Source organism: Gossypium arboreum, chromosome 5, assembly GCF_025698485.1.
Source record: "Gossypium arboreum isolate Shixiya-1 chromosome 5, ASM2569848v2, whole genome shotgun sequence".
In the NCBI taxonomy this organism is placed as follows: Eukaryota; Viridiplantae; Streptophyta; class Magnoliopsida; order Malvales; family Malvaceae; genus Gossypium; species Gossypium arboreum.
The window spans coordinates 73,968,215-73,987,326 of NC_069074.1; the positions used below are offsets into that span (position 1 = coordinate 73,968,215).

Consider the following 19,112-nt stretch of genomic DNA (forward strand, 5'->3'; position numbering starts at 1 on the left):
TACAATTGGTGTTGCTACCGGTCTTTTCTTTAATTCCTTAAAAGTAACCAAACAATGTTCATCAAAATCGAATGATATATTTTGCTCTAGCAGTGTGCACAAAGGTTTAGATATCTTCAAAAAATCCTTAATGAATCTTCTATAAAATCCTACATGACCTGGAAAACTTCTAACACCGTTGACACTGGGGGGAATTGGTAATTTTTCTATTACTTCAATTTTTGCTTTGTCTACTTCAATTCCTCGCTTTGATATCCTATGCCCTAAGACAATTCCTTTACGAACCATCAAGTGAGATTTTTCTCAGTTCAAGACAATATTTGTTTCTTCACAATGGCACAAAACCGATTCTAGATTTTTCAAACAATCTTCAAAATCATTGCTAAATACAGAGAAATCATCCATGAAAACTTCAAGGAAATTCTCTATCATATCCGAGAACATAGCCATCATACAATGTTGAAATGTTGTTGGGGCATTACATAATCTGAACGGCATCTATCTAAATGCAAAAGTACTATATAGACATGTGAAAGTTGTTTTCTCTTGGTCATTGGGAGTTACGGTAATATGATTATACCTTGAATAACCGTCCAAAAAATAGTAGAAAACTTTCCTTGCTAACCTATCCAACATCTAATCAATAAACGACAAAGGGAATGGTTCTTCCTAGTTACCTTGTTAAGCTCTGATAATCCATGAACACTCTTCATCTCGTGATTGTACGAGTTGGTATGAGCTCATTATTGTCATTGCTAACCATTTTGAAGCCTCCTTTCTTGGGAACACATTATACAGGGCTTACCCACAGGTTGTTTGAGATTGGGTAAATAATGCCAACATCAAGCCACTTGATAATCTCTTTCTTGACAACTTCTTTCATTATTGGATTCAATCTTCTCTGTTGCTTAATAGACTTGCTGTGGCAATCCTCTAACAAGATTTTATGCATGCAAAACGTAGGACTAACTCCCTTTATATCAGCAAGGGTCTATTCTAACGCCTTCTTAAATCATCATAGGACTTCCAACAACTTGACCTCTTGTTCAGATGTCAATTCCAGAGGAATCACAAACGACAAGATGTTGTTATCTCTCAAGTATTCATATTTTAAATGTTGCAGCAAAGGTTTCAACTCCAATGTAGAAGGCTTCTTTGTAGAAGGCTTGAACGAATGATTCGATAGATCCAAAGAGTTAAACTTTTTCCTTGATCTCTCTACTATTTGTTTGGCTTCCATGAATTCACCAAGTTCTTCTAAACTTACTTCGTCAATCCTTTCTAATGAGTCTTCATTACTATCAAAATTGTTGTGGCAAAGTTTAGTGAATTCCTCTACTACTACCACTTCTATCAAACAAATGAGGTGGCATTCTTCATTTTTGTCTGCATATTTCAAAGCATCAAAAACATTAAAAGTAACCTGTTGGTCATTTACCCTTATGGTCAATTCACCTTTCTGTACGTCAATTAGAGTTCTGCTTGTAGCAAGAAAAGGTCTTCCAAGAATAATTGACACATTTTGATTAGCTTCAAATTCTAAAATAAGAAAATCAGCAAGAAAGATAAATTTATCTACTGTAACACCCTTTATCCGTACCCGAGGCCGAGATAAGGTATGAGGCGTTACTGGACAAACATACAAACATTAAACTAAAATACAGGCCATAAAATTTCATTCATATTTCAAAACGTTCATTCACTTACACATAGTCCCTTATTTGAGTCTACGAAGCCCAAAACATACTTTAGAAAGGGTTCGGGACTAAACCGAGAACCTACGAAAATCTTGAAAATTTCATGCTTTAAGGCTCCACATGCCCGTGTCCCAAATTCGTGTTCCATACACGGCTGAGACACATGGTCGTGTTTCTGCCTGTGTGGAATATACCTAGGCTATTTTCCAAGCTTTGGTCAACCTTAATCTCTTACACACTTATACAAAATCAAAAGCATATAACATGGTATTCATTTAAAGATTAAATATTCTCAATTAAACCACAAACATAGCATTTGTATGTCATCATACATGTGTCTCTCATACTCATTTTACCTTGTTTATTATAGTACCACTTATATATTTATACCAAGATTACCATCTTACCAAATATCTTCAGCTTAATCATCAAGCATTCATATTTAAAACTAGATCATACCTTTATAAAATATCACAATTCAGATGCGCAAAATAACATGTTTACCTAAAACATTTCAATTCAACTCCATACCCAACAAGCATTACATTGAGACTAGTCATATATATATATACATGTCATGATACATATCATTCTCTTTCTGTTTTCTTATAAACACATATCATTTATTTCATTATATCAATATTTCATATACCATAGTTTCCATGTATTCCACATATATTTATTTTCCTCCTCCTCCTCTCCATTCCACATCCTTAATGTATATAGCATCCTTGTAAGTACGATTTCACAATTTACTAATAAATTCTCACATCAAACTGTCCACATGAGTCATAGTCACTTACTTATTTATAATTTGAGCTACAGAGCTCCAAATTAAGATTCATAAATTTCCCCTGAAACTAGACTCACATATCTTTCCACCATAAAATTTTCATAATTTTTGGTTTAGCCAATTAGTACATTTTATTCATTAAAATTTCCCCTGTTTCACTTTCTGGCAGTTCTGACCTCTCTTCACTAAAAATTAATTATCTCACAGTACAGAACTCGGATAATGTTCTTGTTGATTTATCTTGAAAATAGACTCATTAAGGATTTTAAAAATATAATTTTAATCCTCTAATTATTTTTATCCAAATTGTTTTGATTTTCCAAAGTCAGAACAGGAGATCACGTAATCATTCTGAACCAGTCTCACAAAAACATAAATATCTCAAAATATAGAATTTTTTTGTTACTCTGTTTCTTTTATATGAAAATAGACTCATTAAGCTTTAATTTGATATCTCATTAAGTCTCTGATTCAATTTCTACTATTTTTGGTGATTTTTCAAAATCACATCACTACTACTGTCTAAAACAGTTTTATTGCTAATTCACTCTTTCACACTTTCTTTGTATTAACCTCATTTTAACAACATATCACAAATCATTTTCACCACATTTCATACATCCCAAGTATAGGCCCATGATCACAAGGTCACCATAAAATCATCCTCATGTATAACTTACTTGTTTATAACATTACCACCTCCTGGTCACTTAATGAACACATCATTCACATAACCAAGTTCCTGCACTTATTCATCACAAAACTCACAAAGCAATACATAGAGAGTCTCCGTTGAACACTTGGATCAATCCTCGATACTTGGTGGTTTCAGCACATAGCTCCACCCATCATATAGTTCGGCTCTCTTGTACACATGGTGAACACTCAGTACCACCCATGTGACCTAGCCAATTTATCTCGTAGCTCTCTTGTCTACATGGTGTCCTTCACCTGGAACCACGCATGCGACCTAGCTACATATATCCCATAGCTCTCTTGTCTATATGGTGTACACATAGTATCACCCATGCGACCTAGCTACATCATAATGTCTTGTAGCTCTCTTGTACACATGATGTGCACTCAAAGACCATACATGTGACCTAGCTCCATACTATTTGTATCATCCAATCTTTCCAAAGGTTCAACAGGATTTCTCTCTCTTTCCAACAATTTCACCAATCAAGTAATTATCCACAAACATATTTCCAATATTATTATAAAATATCATAATACAAGTAATATTGATGTATTACTTACATATAAACTTACGTCTCATTTAATATCAAGGCAATAACATTAAATTACACATTGCCTTATTAAAATCATATGAACTTACAATTTCCCATAATATCCATAATCATAGAAATCACATTTATGTATGATAATTCAATGCACTTCATGTACCATAGACATATTTTAAATCAATTCATAAACTTGGCACCATAATCATTTAATTTAACATAATTCAATTAATTCACTAAATTTAACTTTCAAATATAAATTACAAGATTATTGTTGTATTATTATCATACCAACTTACATACTTTCAACACCTCAAAAATCATAATAAATATATCAATTTTACATTGAAACATGCATAAATTAATGCTTATTATACATATGAACTTACCTCGATACTAAAACGACTATTTTACCAGCTTTCCCAATTTTCGATTTTTCTCTCATTCTAGGTTCAAATCTCGTTTTTCAGGATCTAAAACATCATATTTTATTTATTTAATTAATGTACTATTCAAAACAGTCCTTAACTCAAACTTTTACAAAATTACAATTTTGCCCCTAAACTTTTGCATATTTACACTTTTGCCCCTAGGCTTGGGAATTAAACTTCATCCCTTATTCTTATGTTTTATGACATGCTGATCACTTTTCCCTTCTATGGAAACATCAAATTCTCACTCTAACATATACTTATGGCTATTAGGTATTTTTACGGATTAAGCCATTTTACTCGTTTTCACTCAAAATCGAGTAGCACAAGTTGTCTAACGTAATTTAAAACCTCATATTCTATCATAAAACAGCAAAATAAATACATTTCACCTATGGGTATTTATCCAAATATGAACCCTAGCTTAAAGTATTGCTAGAATAAGCTTAATCAAATTACCGGGATTCCAAAAACGTAAAGAACTTGAAAAATGGGGTTAGAACGGACTTACTATTGAGATTGGAAAGCTTGAAAACCCTAGCCATGGCTTCCCCCATGCTAATTTCAGCCTCCATGAAAAAGATGAGTCAATTTTGGCTTTATTTTCCCTTTTTATTTCTTTTTATTACCAAATGTTCAAAATGCCCTTCCTTACTAAACTTTCAAAAATTCCATCCATGTCCAATTTTTGTCCATCAATTAGAAATTGGTCAAATTGCTATTTAAGACCTCCTAATTAATGTTTCAAATCAATTTCATACTAGAAACTTCTAGAATGCAAGTTTTGCAACTTATTCAATTTAGTCCCTAACTTCAAATTGAGCACTTTATGCATAGAATTTCTTCACGAAATTTTCACACAATCATGTAATCATATCATAGACCTCAAAATAATCATAAAATAATCATTTCTATCTCGTATTTTGCAGTCCCAAAACCTCTGTTCCAAGTAGACCCAATTTTGGGCTATTACATCTACTCTCACTAGCATGTCCTCAATTTTACCTTTTGGATGGGCGTAGGATTGATCAACTAATTGCAAAGTCACCGTAGTAGGTCTTGCATTCCCAAGTCCTAGCTTCTTCAAAATAGACATCGGCATTAGATTTATACTCGCTCCTAAATCACATAACGCCTTACCAACATAATAATTTTCAATTGAATAGGGGATATTGAAACTCCCTAGATCTTTCAGCTTCGGAGGTAGTTTATTCATCAACATTGCTATGCACCCTTCAGTGAGATCAAAAGTCTCAAACTCTTCCAATCTGTACTTTTTTAACAGTATGTCTTTCATGAATTTCACATAATTGGACATCTTTTCCAAAGCTTCCACTAATGGTATGTTGATGTGGAGTTGCTTCAAAATATCTAAAAACCTTTTAAACTAAATATCCTATTTAGAATTCTAGAATCACTAAGGAAAATGTAAAGGTGGTCATCCTTCAAGTTGTTGATATTGTTTTGTTGTGCCATTTTTGTTGGCAACATGAACTGATTTTGTCACAACATTTCTCTATGTACCCTTTTTAGGTGCTATCTGTTGTTCAGTAGGTTCTGAGATCTTTTCTTGATTGCGGTTGGATTTTTCTTCCTCTATCGTGGCATTTTGAACAACTTCATCCAACTGAGTCCCACTTCTAAGAGTGATGGCCTTATACTACTCCTTCCTTGGGTTCTCGAATTTACAGTATCACTTAGCAATGCTCCCTGTGGTCTTAAATTTAAAGTGTTCACTAATTGCCCCACTTAATTTTCAAGAGATCGAAGAGGCGCAGCCTGACTCTAAATCACAACATCATTTTTTGCCATATACTCCTTCAATAAATATTCAATAGAATTAGAAGATGATACCTAGCCTTGTTGAGCATTTTCCCTCAACATAGGATGATTATAACCGGGCAGTGCATTATGGATATTTTGTCTTGCAACATTATGTGGACTCCTTGCACCTTGACTATTCCAACTAAAACTCGAATGCTGCTTCCACCCCGGATTATAAGTATTGGAATAGGGATTATTATTTCGGTTAAAATTACACATGTATATCAATGTTGGATTTGATGGGCATTCATCAAACACATGATCTTCCTCACAACAATTGCATGATAGTTCCGCTGAGTTCATCTCCTAAGTTGCAGTGGGCTTCTTCATTATTTTGATCATATTAACTAAAGAAAATACCTGGGCTATCAACGAAGTAATTACATCGAGCTCTATAGTACCAACAACTCTCTTATACGTCCTAACTCTTGTGGTAGGGTACTAATAGTCATTGTTGGCAATCTTTTCCAAAATCTCATATGATTCGTTGTAAGATTTATCCAATAATGTACCATTGGTAGATACATCAATTACCATTCACGTATGTGCATTTAACCCATTATAGAATATTTCCATTTGAGTCCAGTGTGAAATCCATGCATCAGACATTTTCGAATTAAATCTTTAAATTGTTCCCAAGCTTCAAATAATGTTTCATCCTCTAAAGATTTTCGGGGACGAAAATCCCTAAAGAGAGAGTTGTAATAGTCCGGTTTAGACTCTAGTCGGAATAGTGGTTTCGGGGCCATAAATCTAGTCAAAAATATTTTAATATCAATTTCTGTGTGTATAGTATGTGAATTGATATGTGTGAAATTTTCGTGATTTAATTTTACCGTTTGTGAGCTTAATTTGTGAAAAGAACTAAATCGCAGAAAATGCAAAAGTAGCATTCTATTTGATTAAGTGCCAAATTGATGTGTGTTTTTAAATGTGGGGTCCTTATGTTGTTATTAGACCACATGATTAATGGATGGACAAACATGGGCTTATATTAGTGGAAATTGAAATGTGTTTATAAAGGTTATAATGGTAATTAGCAAATTACATGTAAATTAAGTAAAAAAAAAGCCAAATTTTCATTTAGTTCATCCATTCTCCATTGATGAATTCAGGAATTTTGTGATGTTAAATGGTGAAATATGGAAGCTTAGTGATAGATAAACATGTTTTGTATTGTGATTTTTGATGAAATTGCTATTTATGGACTAATTTGTGAAAATGAGAAATTGAGGGGTTGAAATGTGAAATAAAAAAGACTTCTAGGGACTTAATATATATTCTATCAAGCTTGTGTTTAATGGGATCATAGGAATTTTGTGTATTTGTGAAATAAGGACTAAAATGTCAAAAATGTAGAAATTAGGAGCTAATGTGCAAAAAGGCCAAATTATGTGATAATGAATTTAATTGAATGAATGTGAGATTGAATAAGTGAATTTGAATTTCTATAGATCAAGAAAGGAGAAATTCAAACCTAGATCGAGGCAAAAACAAAGTGCTTGATTGATCGACTAACATCTTCGTTCTTACGTCCGAGGTAAGTTCGTGTATAATACATATGGTTTAAATAATGTTTATATGTGTTGAAATGAATAGAAATGTGATTGTGAAGTTTGATTATGTGAATTGTGGATTAAATATATGAGGCACTAAGTGTGCAAATAATGAAATAGCTATGGCTATTAAAATGGCACTAAGTGTACGAGATTATAACAGCATTTGTTGAGTAAATGGCACTATGTGTGCAATGCCTATAGAAATTCGGTTTAATGTAATGGCACTAAGTGTACGTTATTATTATAGCTTCGGCTAATTAATTGGCACTAAGTGTACGAGTTCATTGAACGTTTAAGGATGATCGAAGGAATTAGTGCATCAAGCATTGAAGTGATAAATGTGATAGATAAGAACGTGATGGTATAGGTATGTACGGAACCTATTTGGTTGATGATATTGAGTATGAAATAGAAGAAATATTTGGTAAATGAATAATGAAATGATTTGGATTGAATAGCATTATGAATACTTATTATAAGCTTAACGATGTGGTATGAAAGTAGTATATAGTATTGTATAAGAATGAGTAATGTGATGAGTTGTATCAAGTGTTAGTTAATTGATTGAATTATATTTAAGTGATGAGTTAAATGTGTTATATCATGAACTTACTAAGCTTTAAAGCTTACTGTGTGCAATGTTCTCTATTTTACAATGTGATAAAGCTAGCTAAGATCTGGGATTCGTCAGTGACTCAATCGCACTATCAGACATCTATTTTGGTACCATTTTGAGATTTGTATATGTGGTATATGGCATGTATAGGCTAGTGTCATCTTGATATGTTTTGAATTGTAATTATGGCTATGAGATTTGGCTTGTAAATGTTGGTATGTATGGCCTTTTAAGTTGATTTAAATGGTGTGTTTGAAAAGTATGTTATATGATGTATATATTGCTTATGTGATGGTTTGATTATAGAATGTTGAAATGGTAAGATTTGTGGTATGTAATAAGTGATAAGATGATGAGTTTATACAATTGGAACTTATGTAAGTTGTAGTAATTTTTGGCATATTGATTTGCTATGCTTTGGTTGTGGAATTGAGTAGTGGATTGGATAGTATTTAAATGGCATGGAATATGTATAAAATGTCATGATTTGGTTGTCTATAAATGTATGCAAATGATGCAAAAATGTTGTGGTTTTGGTGTACTTGAGATAGGTGGGAAATCTGGCTTAAACCAAGCCAAATTTCGCCCCACACGGTTGGGTACATAGGCGTGTGTCTCGACCGTGTGTCTGTTGTATCTTAGTTATACAAGTCAGAGAGTTACACGGGCGTGTCTAATGCCATGTGAGGCACACGGCCTATTCACACGGGCGTGTGACCCTTTAAAGTTTGAAATTTTTCTAAGTTTCTTAAAGTTTGCTAATGTTATCGGTTTAGTCCTGAACCTCTTTTAAAAGCATGTTTTAAAGTCTCATAGACCTATATAAGGGATAATGTGTTCATGAATGAATGAGATATGATGATATATGTGAATAGTGCATGAAATTTGTTGTGAATAATGTGATATGGTTAGTAATGCCTTGTAACCTTATTTTGGCAAAGGATACGGGTTAGGGGTGTTACATTTTATTGGTATCAGAGCTACAGTTTAGTCAATTATAGGACTAACATAGTGAGTGAGAGTCTAGCTATACATGCCATATATGTAAACTATGATAGTACGATGATTTCTGACAGTTAAAATGTGTTTTTATATAGTAAATGGATCCCGAATGAGCCATAGCTGATGATGTGGAAAGTAATGCACCCGCTCTCACTCAAGGGGCAGTGCCGGTCGATTCTAGGCTATTTCTAGAAGTCAGGGAGGAGAGGCTAAGCAAGCCTTCTTCCAAATGATGAGTGAGTGGTTCACAGAGTTCATTTGAACGAGTCCTGCTACTCAACAACCTCCACCCCCACCTATTCCTCAACAAATCCGGGTTGTGCCACAAATAATAGACCTGATTTAACTGAATAAGCCACTAGTGGATAAGATTCATAAACACAGGGTTGAAGAGTTTCGGGCTACAGTTGATGATGATGCTAAGAAAGCTGAGTTCTAGTTCGAGAACACTACCAGAGTATTCGATGAATTGTCCTGTACTCTAGATGAATGTATCAAATGCGTAGTATCTTTGCTTAGAGATAATGCATATCACTGGTGGAAAAACGTTGACATTGGTGGCTCATAGAGAACGAGTTACCTAGGAATTCTTTCAGATCGAGTTCTGGGAAAAGTATATAAGCCAGAGATTCCTCGATTAAAAACATAAAGAGTTTCTAGAGTAGAAGTAGGGTCAAATGACTGTAACAAAACACGAAAGAGAATTTGTATGTTTGAGCAAGTATGCTCAGGAATACGTGTCTACTAAAGAGATCATGTGTAAAAGATTTGTTGATGGATTGAACGAATATATAAAGCTGTTAGTCGGGATAATTGAACTGAAAGAATTCATAGTATTGGTTGAGAGGGCCTGTAAAGCCGAAGATCTCAACAAAGAAAAGAGAATGGCTAATTCAGAGGCAAGAGATTCAAGGAAGAGACCGATGAATAAATCTTATCATTCTTCGTCGAAGAAATCTAGAGATTACTTTAACACTACAAGAAAATAGGGTTTTAGCGGCATTTTTAGCGGCGTTTTATCAAAAAACGCCGCAAAAATTGTAAAACACAGAGTAATAGCGGCGCTTTTGGTAAAACGCCGCTAAAAGTCGGAGCAATAGCGGCGCTTTTGGTAAAAAGCCGCTAAAAGTCAGAGCAATAGCGGCGCTTTTGGTAAAACGCCGCTAAAAACCAGAGCATTAGCGGCGCTTTTGGTAAAGCGCCGCTAAAAGTCATATAACCCCTAAAACCTTAAACCCCAAAAAAATTATGAACACTAATCTATAACCCTTAAAATACTAAACCCCTAAACCCTAAACACTAAACTATAACTTCTAAAACCTTAAACCCCAAAAAACATCACATAGATGTTGATGTGTATATACATATATATTAATGTAAAGCTTATGTTCATAATAAATTATGGAAGCAATACTTAATATTGATTAAATTTATTTTTGGTTTACGGTTTAATATTTAAGGTTTAAGGTCTATGGTTTAGGGTTTTATGGTTTTAGGTTTAATGGCCATGGGTATATAGTATGTTAATTTCAAGTGAATCATATTCAATAATTAAATCCTAAACCCTATAATTAATTATTGTTATCGATAATAGATATCTTGATTTTGATAAAAAAATATTTTTATATATTAATAAGGTGTTATATTGTTTAATGGATTAAAGGGATATTTTGTGGAAAATGTTTTAAATGATAAGTTTACCTTTAAATTTTATTTATAGTTTTTGTTTATACTATTTTGATATTTATCTATACTTGATTAATTAAAATATATATTTATTTATATGAACGAAAATTCTCTACACTCATTTGTGTCTCCACGTTTTTTAATTGTAACTCATTTTCTTTTTAAAATATATATTTGTGTCTCCACGTTTTTCATTTTCTTTTACACAATTATTGATATAACATCATTTTATATTTATATATTGCATGGATACATAAATATTTATATTTATTCAATATAAAAATATATTGATGTATTTATATTTTAAATGTGTATGATTAAATCAAAATTAAAATTTCAACTATACATTTAAACCACAATTAAAATTTCACGTCTCTGATTACACATTAAACTGAAATAAAAATAAACTCAAAAATAAAATTTAAAATTTAAAATTTAAAATTTAAAATTTAAAATTTAAAAATTTAAAATTTAAAATTTAAAATAAAAATTTAAAAAATTTAAAATTTAATATTTAATAATTTAGTCCATATTTCAATTAAAAAGTTCAATATTCAAAATTAAAAAAATTCAAAAGAAAAATAAAAAAATGTTAAAAATAAAAAAATTTAAAATTAATCAACACAAAAAATTGAGTTATAATGGCGTTTTTACTAAAAACGCCGCAAAAAAAATCACCAATTTTTTATTACCCACTCGTTAATCCCTAAATCCCCCAAATAACTCTCAAAATTTGCCCCCAAATTTCTTATTTCCAGCAACACCAAGTCAATACACCTACACTAATTGTCGATGGTTTTTTTATTAATACTGTTGTTCTTCAATTTCTTTTTCTTTTTCTTTTGGTTTGCAGTTGAATCGTTCAAGTGCCGTATCTGCAAATACACCCTCCAAAATTTGTCATACTTTTCCTGGAAAAGCTTCTGAAATCAGTCCACAATCTTCCCAGTTTCACTTTAGGAACTTTAAAAATCTCCACAAAAGAAAAAAGAAAAGAAAAAAGGAAGAAGACGAAGAAGAAGAATCAGCTTTGCTTCCTTTTTGCTGGGTGTCTATTTACATGGCAGCTCACATTGCCACATCAATGAAGCCCAAGAACAATAATAGCAACAGTAACAACAACAGCAACTGTTGCAGCAATGGCTATAGTAGCGATGTCAGTAACGGGAGTGACAACAACTCTCCAAGCCCACCTCCATCGCCACCGAAGCCTCGTCTTACTCGTCCTGTCCTGTCAGCAGTGCCGCCGTCATTTGTGTTCCAAGACCAAGTCCTTCGTCCGTCGTGAAAACCTTGGTTCCGGCCTAAACTTCCGGCGTAATCTCCGTTACTTGTTGCTGCTGCCACTTTTGTACATTTCCGGCTTGTTAATGTGTGTCGGTCCGTTTTCATGAATTTTGAGAATTGGGTTGGTTTTTATGAATTGAGGTGGTGATCTGCCAAGCTTATTTTTTCTTGTAAATTGCCACTTGAAGCTGATTGGGTTTGAGTTGGGAAGGTTATTTTGTTCTCATGACTTTGTTGGATGTATTTTCTGTTTTTAGGTTACCCTTTTTTATGATCTTAATTTCATGTTATAAGGTTTATATTTATGCCCTACAAATGGAGAAAACCATTGATTGTCGCTTATGTTGCATGTTGGAATATGCTAATTCATAGATAGTACTGGTATTTGTTTTGAGTTCTTTTAGACTGATATATACACTATTGGACTCTCAGAGCAAAATCCAAATGGGTAATCTTTTCTGTTGTGTACAAGTTGACCAGTCTACAGTAGCCATTAAGGAGAGATTTGGTAGGTTTGAGGATGTTCTTGAACACGGATGCCATTGCCTACCTTGGTTTCTTGAAGTCAACTCACGGCCACCGTCGCTAAGATTGCAGCAGTTGGATGTTCGTTGAAACCAACACTAAGGTCTGTATATGTTGTAAATTTTCATTATTGACTTATTTGCTTTATAACTTTTAGACGTTTTAGGATGATGAATATAAATGGCCTTTCGGTTTTGTGTACTTCTATTAGTTTCTCCAACTTTAGCATAAATAGTCATGCTTTTGTCAGTTACTCTATTTCTGGTGGAATTTAAGTGGAGGAGGATATGTTGTTTGAGGTGAAGGGAAAATTCGTGATTATGAAGAAATAAAATGGTCGAATACTTCCATAAATATTCTTGTTATAACGTTTCCCTTCTTCTGATCTTTAATACATTTAGTTATTAGAGCAAGTGTTCAAGCTAAATCTGGATGATGTTTTTGAACAAAAGACTGAAATTGCTAAAGTCATTGAAGAAGAACTTGAGAAGGTAATCAATTTGATTAAGTACATCACATTCGTGAAAGCTAACCCCACATCTTGTTTTACCCACATGTTGGTCTAAGGCCTTGTTATGTTAAATTGTTGCAATTTTGAAGCTGACATTTAAATATGTTTTGAATTCTGTTACCCCCTTGTTTTTCTTCCAGGCTATGTCTGCCTATGGGTATGAGATTGTTCAAACACTTATTGTGGACATAGAACCTGACGAGCATGTGAAATGTGCAATGAATGAAATTAATGCTAGTAAAAATAATCTTAAATTTTATGTTAATGGAGTGTTTTTATTTTTATTTCGCTTGTGAAGTGAAACTAGATTTTCTTTTACAATTTTGGCTTTTATTTAGAATGGGTTTTTCTTTAATCATAATTCTTAAAAAGTTGTCATAAAATAAATTTGTTTCTTGGACAAGGTGGAAAGGGGTAGTAATAAGGAAACTGATCATGAAATTAGAAAGCAAAGAAGCTTGATGGGGATAATGAATGTTGGTGTTTTAAACATTCTACATGGAAAATGATGTTGATAAGAAATTTTTCCTTTATGTATGTTTATTGCTAATGCCTTTATTTTTTCTCCACTTCAATTATATTTGGCTAGTGTCGGTTACAACTCACAACAGAGATAGCAAAAACTTGTTTTTGAAAAGGACCACTCTACGTTTTTCAGAATCATAATATGGTGACTTAGATAGAGCTAATTTGACACACTTTGTTTATTGTATCAATGATCTACATAAAATCCCTCCTACAAGAGGGACATTGGATTAGGAAATAAATTTCTCCTTGTGTTTCAGTCCTTTAATAGGATCTAAATATGAGATGTTTCTTTCTTCAATAAGCTCAAAATGTCGCTTCTTCTTTGCAGTTGTCCTCTGTGGGAAATACAAAAGAAGGGTGAAAGTATAGAAACCTTGTCCAAATTTGACACTAGAAATCATTTCTCCATGTACGAATCGAGCATAATGGGTAATTCTTACCGAGATTGGTTCTCTCTTAAAGTTCCACGATACTTATATTGGAGTTTAGGAACAACTATTGTATGATTATTCCTACATGTTAGGGATAACAAATGAAGGGTAGGGTTGAACATAAAATTTATTTCTTGAGAGGGAGGAAATGAGCTCCGGTTTATTTGATAGTTTTTTTTTTTTGACATACAGAGTCTCCTGGTTCTAGCGGTTACTTGATTGTTGATGCCAATGGTGGTCTAAACCAGCAACGATCTGTGGTATGCTATTATCGTATTTTACTATAGTACTACATTTTGGTTTTCTGCAGTTATTTTACAGCAAAGGACTGAATACTTTTCCTAAAGTAAAACAGCATTGCATTCTTTTTTGTATGGTCTCTGTATAAATGTCTAAACTATTATTCAATTTTTTGCAGCTATTTCGTGCTAATGATGTACGTATGCATTTCCTTTTGTAGCATTGGATATGCAGCTACCAAATTTTATTCACCAAAGTCTGCAAGTATGGTTTGCTTTCATGATCTCTTTCATTTTTTTTTCTCTTTCTCTAATAATTCTCCTTAGCTTGTATTCTTCTCTGGTAATAAAACGATGAACCCTTTGGTACAACAAATGCGGACCGCTATTGGCAATGGATAGGCAATCAACTTTAATCTTACCTCCTGTACATCGTCCTTATCGAACTCTTTCTGTTTCAAAACAATCATTGACTCAATCTATTTCCTCAACATTAGTACTTTTGTTTTAATCACATGTATTAATCTATTACAATTTATTCTTATTTTGTTTTATTTATATACATGATTTCCACAGGAATGAAATTTGATAACATTAATTCATGAAATATGATAAACCCTGTTTTTATATATTCTGAAAGCTTAGAAGAAGGCACTACTGGATCATGTAAAGTTTTATTTTGGCTGCTAACAACGAAAAGGTCTTCTAATTCTCTCATCAAATGGAATTAAAAAGATGAAGTGAAGCTCTCTATCAAATAACTTGTTCACTTAAATTCTTTTTACTTGCCATTATAGATTTTGAACTACTTTAATCTCTGAATTGTTAAAAAACTTAGCTTGTTTTCTTGCTTGTGTCTGCCATTCCAATCTTATCAGGATGATACAATATGTGCCTTCCTATGTGATAATAAATTTGAAACCAAATTCCACAGTTTCACTTTCTTTTATGTTTGATGTGCTAGTATCTTTAGGTTATCTTTGAATGAGAGAAATGAAATGATTTGTTTGGTTGGCTTTATATATATCTATATTTAATGGTAATTGGAGATATGTTTTGAGTGATTAGGAATATTAGTCTTGGTGCATACAGGGTTTCTATTAGTAGTAGTAGTTTTAAGTTGGTTAAGTATTTGTGAGGCAATAGTGTGCCCTGAGATCTTATAGATGATGATTGAACCTTCATAGAAAAGCAAAGATTGAAGCTCAAATCTTAGCTGCTGAAGCATTAGCAAAAATGAAGGCAGAGGTTGAGCTGAAAAAGCAACGGGAAAGAGAAGAGAAGTCACTGGAATTACATTACAAAAGGTTTTATCTTTTTCTTGCGTTTTCTTTTTGTCCTTATTATTTTATATAGTGGAGGGTTTTAGAGGCTAGAACACTGTAATACCATATAGTATATACAAAATATTAAATGACCATGCCATTATTTATTGAGCAGGTAAAAAACTAATTATTTTTTCCCTTTTCTTAAATTAAAGACCATGCCATTAAGGTAAATGCATATTATTGTTAACTATTAATTATATTAACTATTTATTTTACATTAAATTAATGTTTAAACATAAAAAATAAAATAAGAAACAATCAAACCAACTGGTTTAACTCAGTGGTCCAGTTTCTTTAACATTGGCATTTATGTCATTTAATGTCGAACTTCTACATTTATGTCTTTCATTTTGAATTTTAGATGATAGTAGTGTCAATCAATTCTTTGTCCCTTGTTATGCTATTAGTTCCTTTGTTTTGTTTTTCTTTTTTTTTTTTTTGCCAAAGCCACTTGTCCTGTGTCATTTTTTTATGCATTTCCTTGGCTATGGGGTTTTGCTTGGTAGTTATCAGACTATTTATTGAAAGTTGAAACTCATGCTGTTTTATGAATGCTTACATGCATGGCAAGTGTTGTTAGCCTTTCTTTCTATTATGTTTGTTGCTTTGTATTAGCATTCTCTATGCTACTTGCCCTACAAAGTTCCAAGTTTCCATTTTATTAAAGATGACAATCGGTATTTGGAAATGTTAATTATCGATCTTTGGCAATTTTGCCCAGCAGAATTAAGCTAATTTTATGGTTCTATCTTTAATTAATGCATGATGAGCAATGCTTCCTTTACTGGTCGGTTTCTGTTTCTTTGTCATGGATGGATGTATTTATTGGAAAATGGGACAAAGTAACTTAATACAAAGAAATTTTACATTTGATTTTCTATGCCTTTTAGATCACCTCTAATTTTAAGATTGATTGCAAATGCCTTTTTTCATTTTTTACAACTTTTTCTGACCAACAATTTATTTGTTACATATATGTTTTATTTTATTTTAATCGTTAATTGTATGTCACTAATGCTTAATTGTTATAATTTTTTACATAAATGTTTTTTTTTTACTCGAGGCTAAGAAGTTAGCATCACAATATCAAAACGAAGCGGACAAATGCAATTCGGGTATGGAGACGTGTGAAAAAGTAAAGGAGAAAGTCAAGAAGCACTATCGGCTCAAATGAAATTAATGACAATGTGGGAAATAAGAGCTCGTCGAAAGGGTGGAGAGAAAAGGTCGCCAAATCTAATGCATTTCCTTATTTCATTTAAGTAACTTCATTATAATGTCTTATTTTATTGATATTTTTATATTTAATCTAGTTTTTATTATTTATTTTAGTTTTGATTCTAAATTTTATTTTTATTTTAATATTTAAGATAACTTGAGTTCTAACTTTTAGATTTTAATTGTGTTATTAATTTATTATTTTAAATTCTAAATTTAAATTCATTTATTTTTGTATTTAGTTTTAAAGTTAAAATTTTAATAGAAAATTTTTATATTTATATCATTCAATATTTTGATAATGAATTTTAAATTTTTATATTTTTCACGACTTTTATAATATTTTATTTTTTTTGAATTTCATGACCTTTAGCGGCGTTTGTGGGAAAAGCGCCGCTAAAGGTCACGATCTTTAGCGGCGTTTTTGGGATAAGCGCCGCTAAAGGTCACGATCTTTAGCGGCGTTTTTTCAAATAAACGCAAAACTTTAGTGGTACTGAAATAGTTTGCATTTTTAGCGGCGCTTGGAGAAACGCCGCAAATAGTTTTAGTGGCACTTAAAAGCGCCGCTAAAGGCCTAAAAAAAACCCGCTAAAAGTCAGTTTTGCTGTAGTGTAACCAATAATAGCTTCTTGGGGATATCAGAATAGAGATCATGGAAAGCAATACACCAATCCCAAAGCTCAAGCCGCATCAGTATCAAGTGTTGGTAACGCAAAAGATGCTAAGCCTGAGTGTCAAAAATGTGGAAGACAACATTTTGGAGATTGTTGGGGGGAAAATAATAATAGAACTTGTTACAGTTGTGGTTCACGAGATCACTTTATTAAAGATTGCCTACGGTTAGCTGAAAATGATAATGCATAGAACACGAGGTGGAATAACACAACAACTAGAGGTAGACCCCCTAGAAACATGGGTAATGTGAGTAGTGGTAGAGTTGTGACATGGGACACTACAACAAGGTCTGATGCCAGAGCACCTGCACGAGCCTATGCTATTCACGCTCGCGAAGAGGCGTCATCTCTAGATGTTATTACTGGTACTTTTACTCTTAATGATACTAGAGTTATTGCATTGATAGATCCAAGATCTACTCATTCGTATATATGTGTGAATTTAGTATCTAGTAAGACTTTCCTTGTAAAGTCTACTGAGTTTGTAATTAGAGTATCGAACCCCTTAAGAGCGTGTATGTTGGTTGATAAAGTATGTAAGAATTGTCCAGTGATGATTCGAGATAGTTACTTTCCAAATGATTTGAGTTGTTACCATTTGATGAGTTTGATATAATTCTGAGTAAGGATTGGCTAATGTTGCATGATGTTGTTGTGATTTGCAAAAGAAAGATGATAGATTCGAGATGTCAGAATAATGAAATTATTCGAACTGAGTCAAATGATTTAAATGGTTTGCCAGCAGTTATCTCGTCGATGTTAGCTCAGAAATATGTGAGAAAGGGCTATGAAGCTTATTTTGCTTATGTGATTGATACAAAAGTGACTGCAAAGAAGATTTAATCAGTGCCAGTTCTTTGTGAATATCCAGATGTGTTTCCTGATGAGTTACTGGGTTTACCTCTGATTCAAGAGGTTGAGTTTGGTATTGAGTTAATGCTAGGAACTACACCAGTATCGATAGCTCCGTATTGAATGGCTCTGATAGAATTAAAAGAATTAAAGTCTCAGTTACAAGAGTTGACTGATAGAGGATTTGCATGACTGAGTTTCTCACCTTGGGGAGCTCCTGTTATATTTGTGAAAAAGAAAGAAAGCATGATGAGAATGTGCATTAATTATCGTCAGTTGAACAAAGTGACTATCAAGAATAAATATCCTCTGCCCCAAATTGGCGATTTGTTTGATCAGTTGAAAGGAGCTACTACGTTTTCAAAGATAGATCTAAGATCGGGCTATTATCAGTTGAGAGTTGTAATATCCTGATTTTGGGCCTAGTCAGAATAGTGGTTTCGTGACCACAAAATCCGAGATAGAAATAATTATTTTATGATTATTTTAAGGTCTATGATATGATTGCATGATTGTGTGAAAATTTCGTGAAGAAATTCTATGCCTAAAGTGCTTAAATTGAAAGTAGGGACTAAATCGAATAAGTTGCAAAACTTGCATTCTAGAAGTTTTTAGTATGAAATTGTTTTGGAATATTAATTAGGAGGTCTTAAATAGAAATTTG

The 19,112-nt window shown here is 32.7% G+C and overlaps 1 protein-coding gene across 1 annotated transcript; it reads right to left on the bottom strand.

Annotated features, from left to right (window-relative positions):
• Window positions 1-1,015: 1,015 nt before the first annotated feature.
• LOC108451659 (uncharacterized) lies at window positions 1,016-5,483 on the bottom strand. Its single transcript, XM_017749324.1, has 2 exons — window positions 5,171-5,483; window positions 1,016-1,539 (listed from the first exon to the last, which is right to left on the bottom strand). Exons 1-2 carry the CDS (start codon window positions 5,481-5,483, stop codon window positions 1,016-1,018), a joined length of 837 nt encoding a protein of 278 aa, XP_017604813.1.
• Between the last annotated feature and the right edge of the window lie 13,629 nt (window positions 5,484-19,112).

Excerpts from the sequence above, each read along its gene's own strand:
- LOC108451659 (XM_017749324.1), bottom strand. The coding sequence starts at position 5,483 with ATGTCCAATTATGTGAAATTCATGAAAGACATACTGTTAAAAAAGTAC. Across the intron at positions 1,540-5,170 it reads ATCCTACGCCCATCCAAAAG|AATTTGAAGCTAATCAAAAT; the intron begins GTAAAATTGAGG and ends TTCTTATTTTAG.